General features: G+C 39.1%; 7 protein-coding genes and 1 long non-coding RNA gene across 11 annotated transcripts in view; 4 read left to right on the plus strand and 4 right to left on the minus strand.

The window, feature by feature from the left end:
* The first annotated feature begins 136 nt into the window (after positions 1–136).
* Positions 137–21,520, plus strand: part of Lsm11 (U6 snRNA-associated Sm-like protein LSm11) — a 29,457-nt gene continuing 8,073 nt past the window's right edge. Inside the window, exons 1-2 of the mRNA XM_068289642.1 lie at positions 137–977; positions 1,074–1,107. Of these exons, the coding sequence (XP_068145743.1) occupies positions 199–975 (777 nt within the window). The 5' untranslated portion in view covers positions 137–198 and the 3' untranslated portion in view covers positions 976–977; positions 1,074–1,107. The remainder of the gene's footprint in view (positions 978–1,073; positions 1,108–21,520) is intronic.
* LOC137576492 (INO80 complex subunit E) lies at positions 938–2,178 on the minus strand. 2 transcript variants are annotated; one of them, XM_068289641.1, is made up of 3 exons: positions 1,859–2,178; positions 1,164–1,783; positions 938–1,098 (listed from the first exon to the last, which is right to left on the minus strand). In XM_068289641.1, exons 1-3 carry the CDS (start codon positions 2,123–2,125, stop codon positions 1,014–1,016), a joined length of 972 nt encoding a protein of 323 aa, XP_068145742.1. In that variant the 5' UTR covers positions 2,126–2,178; the 3' UTR covers positions 938–1,013. The 2 variants fall into 2 exon arrangements, with proteins under 2 accessions (XP_068145742.1, XP_068145741.1); XM_068289640.1 differs by having other exon boundaries at positions 1,164–1,801; positions 1,859–2,176.
* On the minus strand, positions 2,302–3,582 carry Hao (Hydroxyacid oxidase). Its single transcript, XM_068289943.1, has 2 exons — positions 3,095–3,582; positions 2,302–3,031 (listed from the first exon to the last, which is right to left on the minus strand). The coding sequence occupies exons 1-2, from the start codon at positions 3,496–3,498 to the stop codon at positions 2,338–2,340; spliced, it is 1,098 nt and encodes a 365-aa protein (XP_068146044.1). The 5' UTR covers positions 3,499–3,582; the 3' UTR covers positions 2,302–2,337.
* On the minus strand, positions 3,943–7,227 carry Pex6 (peroxin 6). 2 transcript variants are annotated; one of them, XM_068289635.1, is made up of 5 exons: positions 7,166–7,220; positions 6,905–7,071; positions 6,639–6,844; positions 5,513–6,575; positions 3,943–5,454 (listed from the first exon to the last, which is right to left on the minus strand). In XM_068289635.1, exons 2-5 carry the CDS (start codon positions 6,929–6,931, stop codon positions 4,066–4,068), a joined length of 2,685 nt encoding a protein of 894 aa, XP_068145736.1. In that variant the 5' UTR covers positions 6,932–7,071; positions 7,166–7,220; the 3' UTR covers positions 3,943–4,065. The 2 variants fall into 2 exon arrangements, with proteins under 2 accessions (XP_068145736.1, XP_068145737.1); XM_068289636.1 differs by lacking the exon at positions 6,905–7,071 and having other exon boundaries at positions 7,166–7,227.
* Positions 7,469–10,013, plus strand: Taf5 (TATA-box binding protein associated factor 5). Its single transcript, XM_068289637.1, has one exon. The coding sequence runs from the start codon at positions 7,576–7,578 to the stop codon at positions 9,688–9,690; it is 2,115 nt and encodes a 704-aa protein (XP_068145738.1). The 5' UTR covers positions 7,469–7,575; the 3' UTR covers positions 9,691–10,013.
* Positions 10,003–11,591, minus strand: nclb (no child left behind). Its single transcript, XM_068289638.1, has one exon. It carries the CDS (start codon positions 11,489–11,491, stop codon positions 10,100–10,102), a length of 1,392 nt encoding a protein of 463 aa, XP_068145739.1. The 5' UTR covers positions 11,492–11,591; the 3' UTR covers positions 10,003–10,099.
* Positions 11,790–12,569, plus strand: LOC137577760 (5-hydroxyisourate hydrolase). The gene is made up of 2 exons (XM_068291313.1): positions 11,790–11,922; positions 12,144–12,569. Exon 2 carries the CDS (start codon positions 12,167–12,169, stop codon positions 12,512–12,514), a length of 348 nt encoding a protein of 115 aa, XP_068147414.1. The 5' UTR covers positions 11,790–11,922; positions 12,144–12,166; the 3' UTR covers positions 12,515–12,569.
* On the plus strand, positions 18,993–19,736 carry LOC137577769 (uncharacterized). Of its 2 annotated transcripts, none has more exons than XR_011032478.1 (3): positions 18,993–19,119; positions 19,189–19,449; positions 19,529–19,736. It is a non-coding gene; the product is annotated as an uncharacterized lncRNA (long non-coding RNA). The 2 variants fall into 2 exon arrangements; XR_011032479.1 differs by having other exon boundaries at positions 18,996–19,119; positions 19,168–19,449.

Below are 21,520 nucleotides of genomic sequence, written 5' to 3' on the forward strand. Positions count from 1 at the left end.
TAAATTAACGGACATTTGCAGAGTACCGTTGTTAATAGTGAACATTAGTTGATGAGTTTAGATATCGATTATTGTCGATTATTTGTGATTCGGTATTTTTCGTGCGGTATTTTTGTCATATGTTGCGTGAAAGAATAAAAAGGCGCTAAATTTACTAAGTCCAGTCCTGACCTAGTCGGCTTCTTCTTGAACGACAACATGAGTGATGAAAAAGACGACCCAGGTCACGCTGAACAGGCACCGGAACAATCCGATCATGAACTGGATGCAGGAAGCGAACAATTCAATCCCTTGCGGGCTTTATACGCTGACAACTTCAAGATTTCAGATACAAAGCCAAAAGTTCTGTACCAAAATTTGGCGGCCTTTGAGACGGCTTTAAAGAAATTTGGCGTATGGAAACTAAACAAGACCCAGAAATCCACCGGCGCTGGTGCCGCAGCCGAGAATAAGACATCGATTGGTTCTGGTGCTGCCTCCACATCCAAGAAGGCAGCGGAAGAGGAAGTTACACAGCGGCGTTTTCAGCCCCACCAAATGCCCGTAAAAGCGACGTTTAACAAACGACATCACCGCAATCTCTACGTCCAAATGTCCGGAGCCGAAGGACCTCTGTCGCTACTTAATAAATCTTTAGCCACCAGAGTGCGAGTCCTTGTGCGCAAAGAGCAATTTGTGGCTGGTTCCATTGAGGGTGACCTGGTCGCCTTCGATAAACAATGGAACATCCTTCTTCGCAATGCTATCGAGACTTGGCAACGGCGCAAATTTAAATATGGCCAACAAAATATTCAATGCGGACCAGAAGAGGATTGCAGCGATAGACTGAATGAACTGGGCATCGCATTGCCTCATGTGATGAGCGTAAAGAGTCTCAATCGCAAGAATGTTGAGCTAAAGAGGAAGCTTAACCAAATACTAATACGAGGCGAACAAGTAGTTTTAGTTAGTTTAATACCCAAGGAAAAAAAATAAAGGTAAGACTGAAGAAAACTTATATATAAATATGAAATCTAATTGGTATATTCCATGGGCACACATTCTTCGGCGGCCACTTCGTCGTCCTCCAATAGATGTGGGAAGCTTTCGTGGGGATAACTGCAAAAGGTAAGAAATATTGTTTATTAGATTATGGGACTAATGGCACATCGCAATTCATTTACCACTTGGAAGGGCTTTCGTCACTGAGCATAGTTGCCGGCACTGTGGCGGAAGTACATTCTGGGCTCATCATGGGCCGACGTTCTTGTAATTGGCGGGTAATCTCTGCCGTGCTTAGCGCCACGGAGACATCTTTAGAAACCGTTTGTTGAGGAGATTTCTGTGGCAACGGTTGTTGCGCCTGTGGTTGAGGTTGCGGTTGCAGTTGCACCGATACCGTGGCACTGGGGGATGGTGAAACAGTGGCCATTAGTTGCCTTTTAGCAGCCGGATGGATTTGTGTTGGTGTCTCTGTTTGTATTTTACGCTTTCGGCCTCGTGGAGCGCCGCCTGTAGATCCCTGACCGGTTGCTCCGCCTTCTTTATCTTTGTATTTGCGCCGCACTGTCTCTTTGGTGGGTATGGAACCTCCTCCTGCTCCACTTGTTCCCACCCCGCCTATTGATGTATTTGGTGTGGCTAAAGAGACGGACTGTGGTTCAGCTTCTCCATCAGAACTATCCGTGGCATCACTATCGCTCGAATCCTTAGCAGGCTTCTCGTATAACAATAAACGATCTAGCAGGAAAGTACGATCTTTGGATACCTTCAACAAACGCCGCTGATTTGTGTGCAAGACATCCTGAAAATATTCGTTTTCCTGGAGAAAAATCAAAATCAAAATTTTTGTTCCCAACCACCTCGTGGACTGTCTTACATAGATAAGAAACTTGAGTTTCTTTTTAAGATTCTTGTAGCGCTCCTTATAGTCTATCGCAATATCATTGGAACTTGGATCGACACTGCCAGATGCACCTAATCCGGATGAACTTGGTCCAACTGCGCCCCCTGCTGTATGTGGCTTGGGAACTCTTCCTTTAACTGTTCCTGGAGGAGTCACCTCTTCGTCACTCTCTTGCTCATCCTTAACAAAGTTTTCCTCACCCTGATTAGCTAGGGAGCGGCAGTACCAACCGTCCAGCATGTTCGAAATCGAGGAAAAAGAAATGCAGGCAAATTTATGGCTTTGAGGTATTAGAGATGGCAAAAAGTTAAGAACTGTTTCGCGATAAGCACTTGGCATTTATCGATATCTCTTTGTAGTGTAAAGGTGGTAACGCTAGGCGCGCTCATTGCAATTTTAAAACCACAACTGCAAAATTATTTGTTGTTGATGCTACATTTATTATTTACACATTAAATTTTTGAATATGCGGATTCATGGATTACCATGGAAGATTGAATGTCTTTAAGTGACTGGCAGCCAATCAATGCCATAGTAATTTCAAAATCCTTTCGCAGCACACTCAACATTTCCTCCACTCCCTTTTGGCCATTGTAGGCAAGAGCCCAAACCGCTGGACGACCAACAAAAACTGTTTTAGCACCCAATGCCAAGGCTTTGAAGATGTCATTGCCTTGAAGGACGCCACCATCCATCATAACTAGCAAATCATTGCCCACAGCACGAACCACCTCCGGTAGAGCCTCAATGGATGCGGGCACAGTATCAATTTGACGTGCTCCATGATTGGACACAATCACACCAGAGCAACCGAACTCTTTGGCCAAAACTGCATCTTCTGCCGTCAGGATACCCTTCACCACAATTGGCAACTGGGTAATGCTCTTCAACCATTTAATATCCTGCCAGGTAATGGTTGGATCAAATTGACTGGACACATACTCATTGATACCAGATGCACCCGTGGCAGTCACCACTCCAGTGGCCTTAACACCTTGGAAATTGGCCAAAGTCAAATGTGAGGGAAGACTGAAATTATTTCGCACATCGGCACGACGATGTCCGAAAATTGGGGCATCAATGGTCAGGACGAGAGCCTTAAAATTTGCCTTCTCGGCACGTCGCACCAGCTTCTCAGTGATGGAGCTAACAACAAAAAACATTGGAAATTAGGTGCCCCAATTTTCAAATAAATAGAAATTCACCCACCGATCTTTGTAGATATATAGCTGAAACCATTTCACGGTGTCTGGTGCACCAGCTGCCAAATCCTCTAGCGAAGTGGTCGATAGTGTGCTCAATATAAAGATGGAGCCCGCTTTGCCAGCTGCTCTAGCATTGCCAATCTCACCATCAGGGTGAGCCATCTTTTGCATGGCAGTTGGAGCTATGCCCAGAGGCCATTTCATTTGTTCTCCCAAAATCTTACAACCAACATCCAAATGGGAGACATCTCTCAAGCATCTGGGCCGTAGACGCAACTTACGAAAGGCTTCACGATTTAGACCTAAAGTAAACTGTTCACCAGCCCCACTTTTGTAGTAGTCCAAGGCATTCTTTTCCAAATGCTCCTTGGCCTTTTGCTCGAAATCCTCCACACAAACTAAAACCATGTTATGTAATCTTAGGGTAGAACTTTTAGTATGGAAACCAAAACCACAACCTTTCCTTTCCTTCTCACACTTAAACTGAGAGCATCAAGATTAAGCGGACAGCATCTATAGCTTTGATGGTTGTCTGTCTGGGTCTTGTGTACAGTCTATAAAATTGATAAGACACAAAATCAGCTGATAACTAAGAAAGAAAACAAATCCGGACGACGCAATTCGTTGGAATCTTCTTCTTGGGGGGCAACTGATAAAAAAGAAATATACAAAAATTCCAAGACTCATGTCTGGTGAAATAATTTGACTCCCGGCAATTCTCACGGATTCGTTACGTAAATCACTTTGATTAAATCATTTTACTATAACCTAAGCCAAGATGAAACAGATTTTCTATGTAGTAATTTCATTATGAACTCCACAGAAATATCCGTTCCACTCGAGACTTAACAATTGTTGATTTTCAAAGAACTATTAACGAGTTTTTATTATTAACAATCTGCAAAAGAGTCTACAAAATAAATAACAAAAAATAATAATAATAATAATAGTTGCGCTTGCTCTCCTTTTGACCTTCTACACACTGTAGGTGGCTTTTAGATTATTAAAATACTCTAAATCCTTGTTACTTATGGATGGGACAAATTTTTGAAAAGATTTGAAAAAGTCTTGTGATTCCACTATAACATTATCAGGTCTTAAATCCTGATCGCTTATTTCTCCCGATAAATGTTTGTCTATGGTTCGTCTGACAGCCGAAAGCCAAGCATTTGAGCAAATCGAATACAAATCCGCACCAGACATCTCATTCTTAAGGTTCTGGGCAATTTCGGCAATATCTACATTCGAGGCCAAGGCGAAACGTTGGGTCTGAGCCCGCAAAACGGCGGCCTTATCATCGGATGTAGTACAGGGTCCCACATAAAAGAGTTTATCGAAACGTCCGGGGCGTAAGAGAGCGGGGTCAATTAAATCCGGTCGATTGGTGGCAGCTAATATAAAAATTGGTTTCGTGGCATCCGCACCAACCATCCCGTCCATTTCGGCCAACAATTGGGAAACTACACGATCCATGACACCGCCTGAATCACCGGCAACCCCTCGATTGGGAGCCAACGAGTCTAGTTCATCGAGAAAGAGCACACAGGGAGCTGCCGAGCGGGCACGAGAGAAAACTTCCCGCACATTTTGTTCACTCTGACCCACATACATGTTGAGCAGCTCGGGTCCCTGCACGGATAGGAAACTTAAATTGCATTCGGTGGCCACTGCCTTGGCAACCAAAGTTTTCCCTGTGCCTGGAGGACCGTAGAGTAGGATGCCTGAACGGCGTAAATTTTTGCCCATCAAATGGACATGTTTGAGAGGCAGTCCGATGCTACTCTGAATTTCGTCCTTTAATTTGGCCAGACCACCGATATCCGACCAATAGACTCGAGGCACCTTTGGTGCTCCCAAACTGTCGGCAAACGAACTCTGCATATCGGTTAGATTCTTGGCAAAATGCTGCCACTCCAATCTCTGACTAGACTTTAGGCGAACAGCCTTGTCGTAGAGCAGTTGAAGATCCCCACAGAGGAAACCCTGTGATTTGTTTGCCACTTCTTGCAGAACTTCCAAGGTTTTGCCCCAATTGGAACATAATCTAGTCATAAATTGGCGTTGTCTGTCTAGTCGGAAAAGGGGCAATTGAGTGATGGCCTTTTGATTGTATATGACATCATTGAAGGTTTCCCTTATATGCATCCAGCGAAGCATTTCGAAGCGTTCCTCCTGACTTGGCATCTCTATGCTGATTATCTCCAGGAAAAGACTTTGAATCATGGGCTTCAGATGCTTGTCACTGGTTAGTGCTACGACAACAACGGGATGTTTGCGATCGCGATTGAATAACTCCTGCACTTGAACATGAAAGGCCGAAAGCAGGCGAAGATCCTCATTGCCCTCGTTGTCTATGCCGAATATCTGAAAGAAAGACAAAAAGAGCTTAAAATGGGCTTCTTGTTTGTTTTACTTGACTCACTTCAAAGTTGTGGAAACAAATGATAAGCGGCTCACTGACTTGACTTTTGGCAAAAACCGCCTTTAGTTTCATCTCCGTATGGGACGGCACTTGGGAAACAATTTCAGCACAGTCCGCTCCATATAAATGCATGCCCAGCTCATGGGCAGCGGCATTGATAAGCTTACTTTTTCCGGCGCCTCGTTCACCCTGCAGCAGGAAGACGGGAAAGATGTGCTTCGAAGACAGACAAGCCGATTTCTTTGGTAAAAAAGCATCTATAGAGGAGCGTAGCAATTGATATGACTTCCTCAGACCACAAGGATAACTCTCCACTATGGCACATGAATCCAGAACTTGTCGCGGCAGGAAATTATGTGTTGCTGGCACTTGAACCAAATTGCTAAAGTTTTTGGCTACTATGGCCTGCAGTTCAAAATCATTTGACTTTGTCTCCAGATGAACACAACGGAAATGGACTTGCGGCAAATATGCAAAGATTAGATAATAATGAGCATAGGCTGCAGTGCCCACCAGTTGGGCATTGACCTCAATGCGATAGGTGTGACCACGATGTAGAAGTCTTGGGGTATTGAAATAGTTTCCCAATATCAATTCACTGATTTCCGCTGGCATTTCATGGGGATTAGTCATTAAATAGACATGTGCCTTCGTAGCTATGCCTGGTATAGCCTGCTCATCGTTAAAATTATCCAATTCAACCCAACAGTTACGATTCGGGGGGATGCGAAAACGATCCAAAATGTTGCCATAGAAATTCTCCTGCACAAAGAGGCAATTTCCTTGACATTGCTTCATAGGCAATATTTGAGCCACAATGGTGTGAGGTGCCTCTTGAAGCATTTGCTTAATCAGCAAGGAAGGTGTAGAATTCCCAGATGATTTGTCATCTTTCTTGCTTCGTCCGCGTATAATTAAATTTACGAAATTCACATCCGGGGATTCTGCAAAGGTGTCATACACTTCTTGGCTAGCAAATATCACATGTTCCGATTTGATTAGCTCATCCTTGATCAAGATATCGTACAGACGATTGGGCAGTGGAGACAATAAAAATTTGCCTCTGAAAGTAACGAACAACATCAATATTCAGATAAATACAAAAATATTTGTATATGTATATTACTTGTAATATTTCTGATAACGCCAATACAAGGCGTATTGTAAATAGCCTGGAAAGAAATACCATGGCCATTTAGGTCTCATTAACTGGACGAGCACATTGTATCCTTCGACTAGTTCTTGGATCCGTCCAGAGTAAGTGTATACCGGTTCGTTGGGATCATGATTACCAATAGCTGTGAAAGATGACCGTTTGACGGCCACCTTTTTCTATTAAAAATTTACATTTTTATACAATTCGATTTAAAATTGTTTGCATAATTAACCTACCGCAATATCGTTATCATTATCGCTCATATTTCTACAACAACACAAAACAGTGCTTTGGCGGGTGTGGAGGCGGGAAGAGTGGACAAAAACAAAAGACAGTGACAATGTACAAGGGTTAAAGTTCAAGGAGTTTGGAGCAAGGGCAGCTGTACTGGCACAAATATACACTGAAATGCGCAATTATAGGTTAACGAATTATTCAGGCAACGTATACATATATGGTAATTGTTAAATTAAATAAGTATTTTGCACTTTATTTACCTTTTTTACAATTACCCTTCTCTTCATTGCTTGTTCGCCCGATCTTGTTATGGTGAATCCGTAATCAATCTGGCAACACCATTGCTAGTACTGGAAAATATGGTGAAACCCCATGAGTCACGAGCCGTTTGTGAGAGTTTTTTAGACCAATTACAATGGAACTGAAAAGTTATTCTAAATAAAAATGAGTGGAAATTTAGTTATAAATGGGCATCAAGTTTTAGCTATAATCAGGGAACCTTAATTTGGTACAGTTTATACGTGAGTGGACCCGTTGGCTGAAATTCCACCCCCAACAAATGTTTTTGCTGCCATCTCTATTAAAAAATGCACCGGTTATCGGTTATCGCAATTGCGTCCTCTGCAACAACACAAGATTAGTAAAAATTAAGATTTCTATTTCTTGAAAAATGAGTGTAGAACTAAGCAATATAAATGGCGGCAATGGCAGTCAACCGGCGCCAGATAAGCGAGAGCTGCTCTGCTTACTGAAATTGCTTAAGAAATACCAACTGAAGAGCACCGAAGAGCTTCTGTGTCAGGAGGCAAACGTGAGTACATCTGAATTGGTGGGAATCAGTGAGACAGATGTACAGCAGGTGCTGGGTGGAGTTCTCGGCCTAAGCGGTGGGGACACCGCCTCTAAACCCAGCGAGGCACCACCAAAGTCACCACCAAAACCCACCGCAGTAACGGAGGCCAATGCTGCAGAGGCTTTGGCTAAATTTATAGGCGACGATAGCTTCGATGCCCAGCAATATGAACAGGCCTACGAGGAGTTACGGAGCTTTGTGGAGGATTCATTGGATATATACAAACATGAATTGTCCATGGCCTTGTATCCCATATTGGTGCAAATCTATTTTAAGATACTCGCCAGTGCACAAAAGGAAAAGGCGAGAGATTTCATCGAGAAATACAAATCAGATCTGGATGGATATTACATAGAAGGACTTTTTAATTTGCTAATGATTTCGAAACCGGAGGAATTGTTAGAAAATGATTTAGTAGTCGCTATGGAAGTGGATAAATTTGTCATACGCATGTCCAGAGATTCCCATTCGTTGTTCAAACGGCACATTCAGGATCGCCGGCAGGAAGTAGTAGCCGATATTGTGGCCAAATATTTGCATTTTGATACATATGAGGGCATGGCCCGTAGCAAAATTCAATGTGTGGCCACAGCAGGATCCCATATAGGAGAGGCCAAGCGACAGGATAATAAGATGCGTGTCTATTATGGTTTGCTCAAAGAAGTGGACTTTCAAACTCTAACCACACCCGCCCCAGCACCCGAAGAAGAGGACGATGATCCCGATGCTCCAGATCGTCCCAAGAAAAAGAAACCGAAGAAAGATCCATTATTATCAAAGAAATCAAAATCGGATCCCAATGCACCGGCAATCGATAGAATTCCACTGCCTGAACTTAAAGACTCGGATAAATTGCTAAAACTAAAAGCACTGAGAGAAGCTGGCAAACGACTGCCTCTAAGCAAGGACCAACTGCCCTCGGCTGTCTTCTATACAATCTTGAATTCCCAACAAGGAGTAACCTGTGCCGAAATCTCCGATGATTCAACTATGCTGGCCTGTGGTTTTGCCGATTCTAGCATAAGGATTTGGTCATTGACACCCACCAAGTTGCGAGCTCTTAAGGAGGCGGAATCTTTGAGAGATCTAGACAAAGAATCGGCGGATATTAATGTGCGAATGTTGTCCAACAATGGTGAGTCGACCCGCTCCTTCTTTGGACATACGGGACCAGTTTATCGTTGTGCTTTTGCTCCTGAAATGAATCTGATGCTATCCTGCTCGGAGGATAGCACTATACGCCTGTGGTCCCTTCTCACTTGGTCGTGTGTAGTTACTTACCGTGGTCATGTGTATCCCGTTTGGGATGTACGCTTTGCTCCGCATGGTTATTACTTTGTATCCGGATCGTATGACAAGACCGCCAGATTATGGGCCACCGATTCGAATCAGGCATTGAGGGTATTTGTGGGACATCTTTCAGATGTGGACTGTGTGCAATTTCATCCGAACTCCAATTATGTGGCCACGGGATCCAGTGATCGTACTGTACGTCTGTGGGATAATATGACGGGGCAATCGGTGCGCCTGATGACAGGGCACAAAGGAACGGTTAGTTGTCTGGCTTTCTCTGCCTGTGGACGTTACTTGGCCTCTGGTGCTGTAGATCATCAGATAATTGTTTGGGACTTATCGAGTGGCTCCCTGGTTACCACCTTGCTGCGACATTTAAGTACTGTATCGACCATTACCTTCAGTCGAGATGGCACTCTGTTGGCCGCTGCTGGATTAGACAATAATTTAACACTTTGGGACTTTCACAAGGTCACCGATGATTATATTAACAATCATATCACTGTTTCTCATCATCAAGATGAGAACGATGAGGATGTCTATCTATTGCGCACATTCCCAAGCAAAAATTCGCCATTTGTTAGTCTCCATTTCACGCGTCGGAATTTGCTTATGTGTGTGGGTCTCTTTAAAAGTTAATCAAAACGGATTAATCATCAATAAGTATTTAGTTTAAGTTACATTTAGATGTAAGTCTACCTGCCCCTTTTGTATGTATATTTTGTGTGCGTCCAAAAATTATTTCAACATTTTTTTTATAACTACGCGCTCTTTTGAGTCCCATTTTGAAAAACCTTGACTGGAGAGAGATTTTCCTCCATTTTCAATTTAGTTATTAAGTTGAGATTAAGAGTAGTAAACCCAAATTGTAAAAAAATATTAAATGTTTGTACAAAAGTAACTAAATCTCCCTTCTTGATTTGGGGAGGCCAATCCCAAAGTAAAGACAACTTTCTAGTTTCTCTTTCGAGCGTTATTTTTTTTATCCTTATATAAAAACATATTTATATATATATACATTATATCGCTAGAAGTCAAAAAGAAATATCTATTCCTGAGGTGCATCCTCAATGTCAAATGTCCGACGCACAGCAATGGAATTCTTGATATTGAAGACGGCACAACGTGGTGGCTTCTCGCCACCAAAGGCCAATGTGTAGGGATCCTCCGGGCACTGGCGCATGCACTGCAATCGTCCCATATTGAATTCATGCTCATAGACCTCTTTTGCCTCGTTGGTATCGAAATTCCAGACTTTCAGAGTGCCTTCCGTGGATGTAGAGGTCAATAGATTGGGCTTCTGGCTATTAAAGCAGACCCCAGAGATTTCCTCATTGTGACCCTTGATGGACCAGAGGAGTTCATTGGCTTTCCGTTTGTCGGCATAGTGAAGACTGCCATCGTTCGAGCCAATGATGAAATAATTCGTCTGGGTGGGATGCCACAGAACTTTTTCAACTTCTCCTGGAATTTGCCACTTAATGCAAGCAGAATTGACCATCTCCGAGTCCCTACAATCAAAGAGACGCACATAACCATCAGAGCAGCCGGTTAGAATACTCTGAGCCTCCTCCGGATGAAATTCCAACGACTGGACTTTCTCTTCGAATGCTGTGATAGTGGTATGAGGTTGTCCCTCATCCATATCCCATAGTATTAGGGTCTGATCCACTGAACCACTTGCTAAAATGTGTTCGAAATTGCGATTCCAAGACAGATCCAATACAGCATCTTTGTGGCCATATTGAGGCTTTTGTTGTTTACGGCTGCCTTTGGAACCCAATTTAAATGTAGGCTCAATAGAATCTTGTATATCCAAATCCCAGACTGTTATTATGGGATCCATGCAGCCGATGGCACACATATTTCCCGGCTTGTCACTGCCCGCATCGTGATTCATCCATTCAATGCACAAGGGAAAACTGGGTAATAGAAAATCATGATGGGTATAGAGAGATTCCTCTTCCTGATTGAATACCCAAACTTCCATCGAAGCTGCATCGTCTTGAACATGACCCACCAGTATGAGATTGTCATTTTTCTGGATAACCTCATCCTCGGCTTCGGAATCCTCATCTTCATCAGGCACTTGCTCATCGGCATCCACAATGTTGGCCATACTGGTTACATTGGAGTTCTCCTCATTTTCATAGCCATTGAAATTGAATTCATCATTGGGATTACGATTTTGAGCACCAGCATCATTATCGTCCTCCTCCTCTTCATCTACATCCATGTTGCCCCCTTCTTCGCCTTCATCATCGTTGCTGTCGTCCTCTTCGTCCAACTCATTCTGGGTGGCTCCTATAATTCTGGCCAACTCGGTTTGAGTCAACACAATCTTGTCCGGACGTTCCTTTGAAACACCGCGTGGCACGAAACACAGAGCTGGGACAAAGTCAATGCTCGCCTCTGGAGGTCCTTCCTCGTTATCAGCCATTTATTTAATATTTATTAATTTATTTAACAAATTTCAACCGTAAACGAAATGTGCTAAAGACCAACACGTGCCGCGTTTTGGGAAATTAAAACCAGGGCTACCAGAATGTGTATCGATATATTGCGCGATTTAAATAAAATTTTAAAACTGTAGCAAGAGGTAAATTGTCTTACAATTTCTGCCGACTTTTTAGCTAAGTTCCTAACCATCGATATTTATTTGGACCAAAACAATGAGACCAGATAAACGCTGTGGGAATGAAGCATATCTTTATTTTCATCATTTTAAAACATTATTCTCTCCTTGTGATTTACATCTAAATTAAATTCAAAAGTAGGATCGAAGGAAACTTGCTTGTACGGATGCCAAACTGTTATGGTAGAAGCTGAAAAACAATTTTATAGAGAATTTTATGCAGGAGCGGACTAAAAGTAAGTCATGATAAATGGGACATTATTTTTAATAGACAACAAAATGTGTAGGTGTTTTGGTTGGTCATTTTTGAAATTCCATCCGATGTACATACATGTAGATACATATGTACATACATAAATATGTATTGAGTGATGTGCGTAAAAACTTAAACCACCAGCAAAAGTAATCTTATCAAACGATGAGCTTATCTGAGAGAGCTATTCATTTATCATCACAGTTGCATCGCATCTCCAGTGAGAAATGGTCGCACGAACGTTTTCCACCCACATTTTGGATACCTCAAAGGGCAAGGCTGCGGCCAATGTTAAAGTAACGGTCTATCGTCTAAATGAGACTCTGGAATGGCAAGGAATACGAGCAGTTAAATCAAATCAGGATGGACGCTGTCAGTTATTAAAGGATGGCGATGAGTTTCCATCTGGGATCTACAAGTTAACTTTTCATGTAGGTGCCTATTTCGCAGAACAAAATGAGAAAACTCTTTACCCGGCCATCGAGATAATTGTGGATTGTGATGACGAACAAGATCATTATCATATACCGCTGCTACTTAATCCCTTTGGATATACAACGTATAGAGGAACCTAAATGAAATTTCTCTTAAATCAATAATAAAAAAAGAACTGATTCGAAAAATAAATAATTTAGCGTCATTTTATTATTTTTAAAACCTGTTGAAGGGATCATCAATCAGTCGAATAAATTGTTCAGTTCCAGTTCCCAACTGGCTCACATTGTTTTGCCCTTTTTCAAGGGTCATGGTTAGCGAGTGAGCATCTGAGTGACTGATTAATTGAACATAAGTTCACTCATTGAAAAGTGAGTCACTGAACTTGTTCATCAAAATGGTTCGTTTAGCCCAACACTACGAGTGCAACTCGAACATGGCCAAACACTTTTTCGAATCGAAATCGGTTTGAAGCAATGTTTTTATGCTTCTAAGGCAAACTTGATTGAGGCGAATGTTCAAAGTTGGCATCCAATGTTCGAGTTCGGTACGGTAGGGTATCGTAGGGAAGTTTGAACATTTAAAACAAAATGTTAAAAAACCTTTTACATCAAAGTTTTTAAATACAATGCAAAATTTACTCTAATTTTTTTCAATTCGAGTCTCCATAAAGTCCATAAAGCTCAGCAGTGTTATTCCAGAACCAATCTGGCACCAGAACCATTATATTCTCTCTTCAGGGTCTGAGCACTTCAGCTAACACATCCCCAATCCAGGACCCCTCTTCAAAATATGGGAATCCTGGTTCTCCATTTGCCGCTTGTCGGTTAAAAAGATCTACCTTGCGATGCAGAGTATGCAACAATCGAGTTGCAGTCACGAGTGGCGGGTGGAACCACGAATCTTGTCTTTGCCCCGTTTTAGTGTTGTTTTTGAATTCGTGGTGAGCGGTTGTGCGGTCGGTCCGATTTTCGATAATGCCGCTTTTTAAAAATCTACAAGTTTTGAAACACAATTCCCATTGAATGACAAAATTCCTGTCAAAGTGAATGTGTGTCGCCACGGGATATTCAAAAGTGTTTGGAATTTAAATGAATGTTGATTCGAATTGAGTTAAAGATCGTCGATTCTGTTCTTGCCGGTAATAAATGCAACGAGAATAAATACAAAATATTTATGTATTTTAATATATGCAGTGATACATTAAAAGTGTAAATTGAAAATTAAGCATTTTGTATTAAATCTTCCCCCCTTCCACTTCTGGCAAGGCGCGCGCAACAGTTGTTAACCCCCAGGGGAAGAAGTAGAAGAAGGGAGACGAATATATGTATATATAAATCTTAAAGTAAAATATGGAAATGATATCCAAGTGCTATTGAGAAGAAGAAGAAAGAAAAAAAGAGTTAAACCAGAAGTTGAATTTGTTATTGGAAAGTACCAACTCAAGCACACACACACACACACATACACGAACACACAGTCTCTCGCTCCTAGCCAAGTTAACAAATCCCCACAAATCTTAAACCAGTTTTCAAGATACATATTCTTGATGGTTTCATGTCTGTCTCCCTGCCTCTGTCTGTCTCTTTGTATGTGTGTGTGTGTGTGTGCTGTGTGTTGTTGTATTTTCTGGTATTGTTTTCGTTTTGTTGCCTCTGCATCTGTTTTGTGTACCCTTTATTTTTTGTGTTTTTTTTTTATGCCTCCAATCGCGTTTCTATTCTCTCTCCCCCGGCCAGATCCAACAAGTTTCCCAACTTGCCTCGCCCCCCAAAGCAATCCTCGAAACGAAGAAATATATAAATAAATAAAACACACGAAAAAAAGTCAAGTAACAAGCTCGGCCTCAGCTTCTTTTGCCTCTAACAAGATCAGAAACCCAATTGGTCCAATTTGAATTTGTTTGTGCAGAGCCGAAAAAATCTAATAATAAATGGAAAAAAAATAATAAAACAAACGAAACGAACATTGAACACGTTGCCGGCATTTTTTTTTTTTTAGAAAGGTATGGAAAATGTCTAATTAATTTTTTAACAATTATTGTTCTACAATCAATCATTAATATATGTAAAAATAAATCTCCATAACAAGTTGAATCTCAAGTAAATGGGCTATGAAAAACTCTTGTTAGCTCAAGCATGAAATTTTTTTTATAGAAAGATGTGCTACAAGTTTTTCCATGAAATTATTTTTGGTTTTGATCATCAACTAACTAATTGCTATAATTAACTAACATACATAAATTTATGTACAAATGTTATGAAGATAAAAATGGAAAAGAAATTTAACAAAAACACAGACACACTTTTATTTGTAAACAAATTGGGTGCAATTGAGTAAACTATTAAGATACAGATACAAATGTATCCGGCCCTGCCCCTTGGCAGAAACTACGCCTACCCTCCTCTAAGTGCTCCGCTGTTTTTCAATCAAATATTGAAGTTAAATTAAGAAAAGACTTTTATTTAATAATGTCGTGAGTAGTAAAAAGAACTATTTTTATGTCTATAAAAGAACTAAAGCTTATGTAGTATGTATGCATTGATGGAAGGATCTAAACTAGAGAAATTATATTAACTTTCAATCTAAAAAAGGCCCAACTTAATTCCCACTTCATTTGTTCATTCATAAATTTGTCTTCCCAACTTCTTCATTTGTTTCTCAATACTCATTTAAGATGGCAAATATTAAGTACCTTTTGACAGGCTTAATTTGAAATTTATGCAAAATTTTAACATAATTATGTGCCAGATGCGGGATTAGACATATTTCTAACCAATTCTACCACACACAGAGACGAGGCAACATCAAAATAATTTTTAGTTTTGGTTCTTTCTACACAAAATGCCGACACTTTTTTCTTCTCCCACATAATCAATCGTGGTGACTGTCACATAATCAGCCTATACATAGAGGGGAAATGCCTGCCGGGCAAATGATAGACAGACGGGCAGTCGGACACCTCGGATCATTACCTCATTCAATCACATTGTTTTTTTTTTTTTTTTGCTTTTTACCTAACAATTGAAAGTATCGAAAAAAACCAAAATGCCGCATTAAAATGTAATTAAATTGACAATTTGCTAACGGCCAATCAGCAAGATGAAACAAAAATTCATAATTTATAATTGATTATCAAATTTTTGGCGAAATAATAATGAAAGAAACCAAAGGAAAAAAAAAAATACTTTCTTGCCCCGCAGCTAAAATAACGGTTTGCCAAAAAAAACACAAAACGTTAACCGTTTTAAGCCAACTAAAGTGTCAAAAACATTAGCTCACTACTCACATAAGTATATAGATAGACGGATTCGCCGATCGGATAGTCATATAATTTTTGCATATTTTCCATTGAACTTCATTAGAGGCTTTGGGCCAAGAGAGCGGCAAAATCGAGTTAACAACCCAACCTCAAGCAAAAGTGCAGCAAAACGAAGGCAAAAGTTGAAGTTTTAGATCAAATGTAATAAGAAAACAAAGAAAAAAAAGTAAACCTTTAAGTCATCAATAATAAGAAGTGGTTGGGCAGAGGGGAGAGAAGGAAGTCGGTAAAGTGGGGGGTAACTGCGGCTTTCGAGAGAGCAAGTCTCTCAGCTTGAGCATGTTTGTCGTCGATTATTTCTTTTCGTTTTTGTTTTTTCCCTCCATTTTTACTGACATTGCAAAATGGCAAAGACTTCGAGAGTAGAGAGACTCTAAGAAGTGTCGTTCTCTCCGTTCCCCCCTCTGCCCCCACCACGTTTCTCTGATCACTCTTTCCTATGGGGCAAACAGGAAATGAACCCGCATGCACTTTTTTAAGTACCCTTTCGTTCGTTCGAACTTGCCGGCCAGATTGCAATGGGTACAACAACAACAACCACATCCCATTGGAGAGTTTTGAGTTGGAGTATTTTCTTGTTGTTGTTGCTTTTGTTGGTGTTCCTCTTGTTGTTATTTTTGCCGTCTTATGTTACTTGTGTTTAGTTTTTTTTTACATACATACATCGATACCCTTTAAGCATGGCTTGATCCATCACAGTCTATACGAGTTGGCTAGCTAGATTGTCTGAAGGCTTTGGCTTTAATTTCACTTTTTGGCATTGCAGCTGTTTTTTAGGAGTGTTGGAAGGTCCTGTAGTTATTCCCTTTTGGTGGCCGGCTGAACATCTTAAAGGTTTGATATGAAACAGCCTCTCTAATTCTTTCCTGTAAATTTCACTTAATTTTCTAAAGTGCCAAAATGAATAGTTCATTTTTTACATATTTTTTTTAAACCTTTTAAACCGCTAACTGCCAAGTATTCTTTTTGCCTTTAAATGGCTAATGGGTAACAAACTAGTCGATTCTTTATTGCATTTAGCATTCTCACTTGTTTTGCTTTGTTTTGTTTTTTTGGTTAATGCTCATGTGCATTTCATTTGGCCATGTCATCTGGGTGTAGTAGTGGTTGTTGTTGTTGTTGTAGTTGTTATTATTGCTGTATGTAGATGTATGTGACAAACCAACAAACCAGGCAGTCAGCCAACAACCAGCCAGCCAGTCAGCAAACCAACCAACCTGTTCACCATCAACCTCAAGCATATGAGTCAGCTGAAAACATTTTTTTGCATCCATAAGATACAATTCTAGTTTCATGCGACTTAAGTGGAAAAGGAAGAGGGATAGGCCTTAACCCTTAGATAATGTCTCAGATTACCAACGAAAGGAGGAAATATGTAAAAATTGTTCCCCTCTTCCGTCTACCACTTGAGGGTTTCCCTTTCTCTTATGTTCTTTTTTTTTTGTGTGGGAGGTCTTAATGGATTGATACTCGATAAGCAAAACTATAAAATAAGATTTCCCAACCTATACCCATCTGTACCTGTGACTAGTTACCCACTTAATGAAGGTAAACTTCCCACTCCCTAACCATATTGGCGTGACTAAGCCATTCGCCATGCTAAACTGAGTTTTTTTTTCTCGTATTTCGTTGAAAACCGAACAACAAGATTTGAAACAAATTTAGTTTTCTTTGCACTTGCCGTTGTTTGCCACTTGTTAACGAGCCAAGCGAGTCTTGGTCTACTATAAAAATAATATAAAGATATTATTTTTGGTTTTTTTCATTTTGCACCACCATCAAGCGCATTTTTATGGTTTCAACATTAAGCATATATGTATAAAAAAAAAACGAAAAATTTCTGCACCGAAAAAAATAAAAACAAAACAAAGATAATTGAAAAAGCATGAAGAGATGCCTTTACCAAGTCCAAGTGCTGTAGTTTTTGACTCTCCGTTTTTGTATTTAGTTTGAAGTCAGTCTCGCACTAAATCCCAATTGTAACGCAACCATTAATCACGGCCAGAGATAGATAGATGGATGGATACATATTGTCTAGTATGTGTGTTTATAGAGGAGAGAGAAACAATAAAAATGCTTAAATACAGGGGCACGAAAAAAATTTGTTTTGCAAAAAAGCCATAGAAAACATCAAATTGTACATAATGGTCGTATCAGGCAGGCAATCAGGAGCGTACCTGCTAGAGGGGGATATTCCAGGCAAACGGAAGTATGTATATTTTCCCTGTCTTAACAGGAAATCGTTCAAATTAGTCTTCAACTTTGACTTCCTGTCGTACTATGGCAGAGTTTTGGACTGCTTGGAGGACTTCTTTTCTACTTAAAATGTAAATGAAATAATTAATAACATTATTTAATCTGCTTTTCGTTCAAAGGCTTCGTAATAAGAATTTATTTCGAAATATCTCGCGATTCAAGGTATTAGCTAGTAGTGTCTTGATACTCATATCTCTATTAATATATTTTTTATTAATTTATTCTGCGAGAAAAATATCAAAGTTCGTAATCCAAGTAAAGACTTTTAGATCAAAAATTATATTCTTTAACAAGTGAATGTCATCAATTCTAATATTTCCATATTTTCATCAGTAAAAATAAAATCAAAAGTCCAAAAGTCAAAAGTTTTAAAGGATTGCAAACATGTAAATGTTGGTTAAATCTGAGGTTAATATATCCACATTTAATTTTAATTTCAAAAGGCTATATATGCAAGTAATAGCTTACGTCTATAATATATGGCTTTCATAGCAGGGATTACAGTTACAAGATTGCAAGGCCTTCTTTTTGTATTCTTTCATTTTCAACCCACTCTATTAATTTATATATTTTGCAATAAGCTACATTTGATCCACAAGGGTTGTCGACATTATATACTTCCCTGTAATAATAAGTTATATTATATAAACCTTTCTATAACTATTTCCTAAAGATGATAATATGTGATTTAATATGATTCATCTCATCACGCTGATCGGATAATTAAGTTGTTAATCCGCTGTGGTTTCCATTCCAGACTACGCCCATGTGCAAATTTTATTGTTAAGACAAATAAGTCTGATCGGTTTTGTGCCTATAATTCCCATCATTTTGTAATTAAATTTAGCTTTGGGTGTGTTTCATCAATTGCCGTTTTTTACTTAATTTTCAACAAACTGGGATTGTGCGAAAGGCAGAAATGTTATGGGATAAAGGAGTGTGCCGAAACTTTAATTGGTTTATTAGTTGGAGAAACCTCAAGTTGGCCTGTATAAAACTGTTTGAGAATATTTACTTTTTGTGTTGTTTTTGTCTTTTTGTTTTTACAAAATATGTTTTATTTAAAATCTTTTTGCTGTTGCATGCAACTCCGAACTGGTTGCATTATTTTGTGTGTTTTTTGGATTTTTGATTCTCTGACAAGGTCACTCACACTCTTACAGAAAAGTAATTATAAATTCATTATCATATCTTGTATCTAATTGTAATTTGAAGAGTAAATTGTAATCAATTTAGAGGGAAATTGCGTAATTGGTATGCGTATCATGGCCTTTTTGGAATTCATTAATTTGATTGGTGCTTTTATGGCTACTGTTGGTGCCTTTAAAGGAAAACCTTTACCAATTATCATATGGCAAATTGTATTTATTATTCATTGCTCCGTTTTCCTGGTGTTCTATATCCTAGCCCAATTCGAATTTGAATGTTTTATTGGAATTGGCGAATCCTTTGATTGCAAAAATTTGAAATCGACCGTGTTGCATATTCTGTTTGTTTGTAAGTAAGAGTTTTTCCCACATTTTTTTTCCCTTTTTTTGTAGTTTAAACTTATGCAAGATTCTTCTATTATTTGCAGTTGCTATTGCATATACTGTGGCGGTATTCATATCATACTTAAAGCAGTTGTCTAAGGAAAAGCAACAAGCTCGAGCCCACAATGGAATAAATGCATAAATTGATGGTCTTTACCGATATTCATTGTCAGTCGTTTTGCCATTCTCCGATCGTACGCATAACAGTAACAAGACACACACAATAAATGGAAATACTTCTCTCCATATAGACATCGAAATGTATTTCATATTCACACCATTAACAATTTTATCAAGTTGCAATGCACGCAATTCGAATCAATTGCCACATTGACACACTCATACAATGATTCCTCAATACACTCTGAAAAAACTGAGAGAAAATGGTAGGCTAATTTATTTGGAAAATGTATACACAGAATAGTCTTCAATAGTTGGCAGTGAAAATCAATGGGAATTAGTAGAAACATATATAATTATGACTAAGATATTAAGCACATCTTTTAAAAATTCAAAACTCTTCTTAACTATCTCGTAAATCCAGTCATATAATATGGTTCTCTAGTTGTTTTATGGGCTAAATTAAACATAATCCAATTTTCCAGTCTGATATCAGTATTTAAATAGCAAATTTTCTTGAGAACTCTGAATTAATTGAAGAAGGTTTGTTCTTTAGAGTATTTTATGAAATGGCTTGTATCATGCTTGTTTTTAAGAATATTTCATAGGGAAGACTGAAGTTGGAATTGTTTTGAAAAATATTTTATTATAAACTTATTTATAATAATTATATTTCATAATAATGACTATTGGATATATGCACCTAAGGCAGAATTTCAAAATGTTGAAAAATTGTTAATTGCAACAAGTTTGGAAAACATATCACCTTATAATTTATAACTAGCTTGACACAATTAAAAAAAAAATGTTTTCCAACACTCAACTTAATATCTCTCACGTTTGGCGTGTTATGATTCTCAACTAGTTTGGACACTCTAAATAAAGGGGAGTATGTTAAAAGAAAAGGAAATTGTGAAAAACGTTTTATCATATCGACAAATATTAGTTTTGTTGTATGCCAGTTGTGCCATAATTTATTAAATAATTATGATATTAATCAATTTTCTTTGTAACATTTGTGACAATGCCTTAATTTTGAAAGACAAACAGAAGTGTAGGTTCTTTGTAAGTAGAAATGGCAGGAAATCGAGATTAGACTCTTCGAATTCGCACAGTGTGCATTAGAATAATGACGAGACATGAAAAAGACCTTCACGGTAGCAAACAGCAAAATCTAGCCAAGAAGACGACGATGATGACGACGACGACGACGACAATAATAAAGAACGTATGTATATATGTACATGTGTACATTCCATGAAAGGTGCTTGGCATGAGGAAGGGAATGGGGTGCAGGAGAAGTAGGAGGCATAACCATTGCACGTGCCATGCATGTCAAATTACAAAAAACGAAATTTTGTGTAGAACAACAGAAAAAAAAGCTGAAAAAGACGTAATTAAATTTGCAATTGACAGTTGTAGAAAGCAACAGGTTCTGGCCAGTGTTGTAAAGTAACCTTCTGGTCAAGAAGACCGTTCGTTCTCTCTCTTTACTTCTGTTGCCTTTTTCGTTGTAGTTTGTGCATAATTACAAGGTTTCTTTTGTTTGAAATAATCAAATATTCAATCGACACAATAGCATATATTTTGTTTCTCTCTTTTTTTTTGTGTTGACCTCTATTTGTTGTGTTTCTTTCTTCTTTCTAAACATCGTTATTTGGCTGCTTTAGTTTTATTTGGGTTAAAAAGCAGCTGTAGATGACTTTCATTGGGTGATGGAAACATCTTTTGCCCTCTAAAAAGAAAAAAAACCTACCATGTCCGCCTTTATGTCCGCCTCATGATGAAACCAAAAACCAGAAATTGTTCATGGCGTGTAATTTCACTTTTTTAGTTTTTGTTTCTGTGTTTTTTTTTTCTTTTTGCACTTAACAAAAGGTTAAAACGATTAGGCCCTAATGTTGGCCAATCATTTG

Source organism: Drosophila tropicalis, unplaced genomic scaffold, assembly GCF_018151085.1.
Source record: "Drosophila tropicalis isolate 14030-0801.00 unplaced genomic scaffold, ASM1815108v1 contig_593, whole genome shotgun sequence".
NCBI classification, from domain to species: domain Eukaryota; kingdom Metazoa; phylum Arthropoda; class Insecta; order Diptera; family Drosophilidae; genus Drosophila; species Drosophila tropicalis.

Excerpts from the sequence above, each read along its gene's own strand:
- LOC137576492 (XM_068289640.1), bottom strand. The coding sequence starts at position 2,125 with ATGCTGGACGGTTGGTACTGCCGCTCCCTAGCTAATCAGGGTGAGGAA. Across the intron at positions 1,802-1,858 it reads AACTCAAGTTTCTTATCTAT|GAAAACGAATATTTTCAGGA; the intron begins GTAAGACAGTCC and ends ATTTTTCTCCAG. Across the intron at positions 1,099-1,163 it reads GACGAAAGCCCTTCCAAGTG|TTATCCCCACGAAAGCTTCC; the intron begins GTAAATGAATTG and ends TACCTTTTGCAG.
- Hao (XM_068289943.1), bottom strand. The coding sequence starts at position 3,498 with ATGGTTTTAGTTTGTGTGGAGGATTTCGAGCAAAAGGCCAAGGAGCAT. Across the intron at positions 3,032-3,094 it reads CTATATATCTACAAAGATCG|CTCCATCACTGAGAAGCTGG; the intron begins GTGGGTGAATTT and ends TTTTGTTGTTAG.
- Pex6 (XM_068289636.1), bottom strand. The coding sequence starts at position 7,192 with ATGAAGAGAAGGGTAATTGTAAAAAAG. Across the intron at positions 6,845-7,165 it reads GAAGGGTAATTGTAAAAAAG|AAAAAGGTGGCCGTCAAACG; the intron begins GTAAATAAAGTG and ends AATTTTTAATAG. Across the intron at positions 5,455-5,512 it reads TTTGTTTCCACAACTTTGAA|ATATTCGGCATAGACAACGA; the intron begins GTGAGTCAAGTA and ends TCTTTCTTTCAG.
- Taf5 (XM_068289637.1), top strand. The coding sequence starts at position 7,576 with ATGAGTGTAGAACTAAGCAATATAAATGGCGGCAATGGCAGTCAACCG.
- nclb (XM_068289638.1), bottom strand. The coding sequence starts at position 11,491 with ATGGCTGATAACGAGGAAGGACCTCCAGAGGCGAGCATTGACTTTGTC.
- LOC137577760 (XM_068291313.1), top strand. The coding sequence starts at position 12,167 with ATGGTCGCACGAACGTTTTCCACCCACATTTTGGATACCTCAAAGGGC.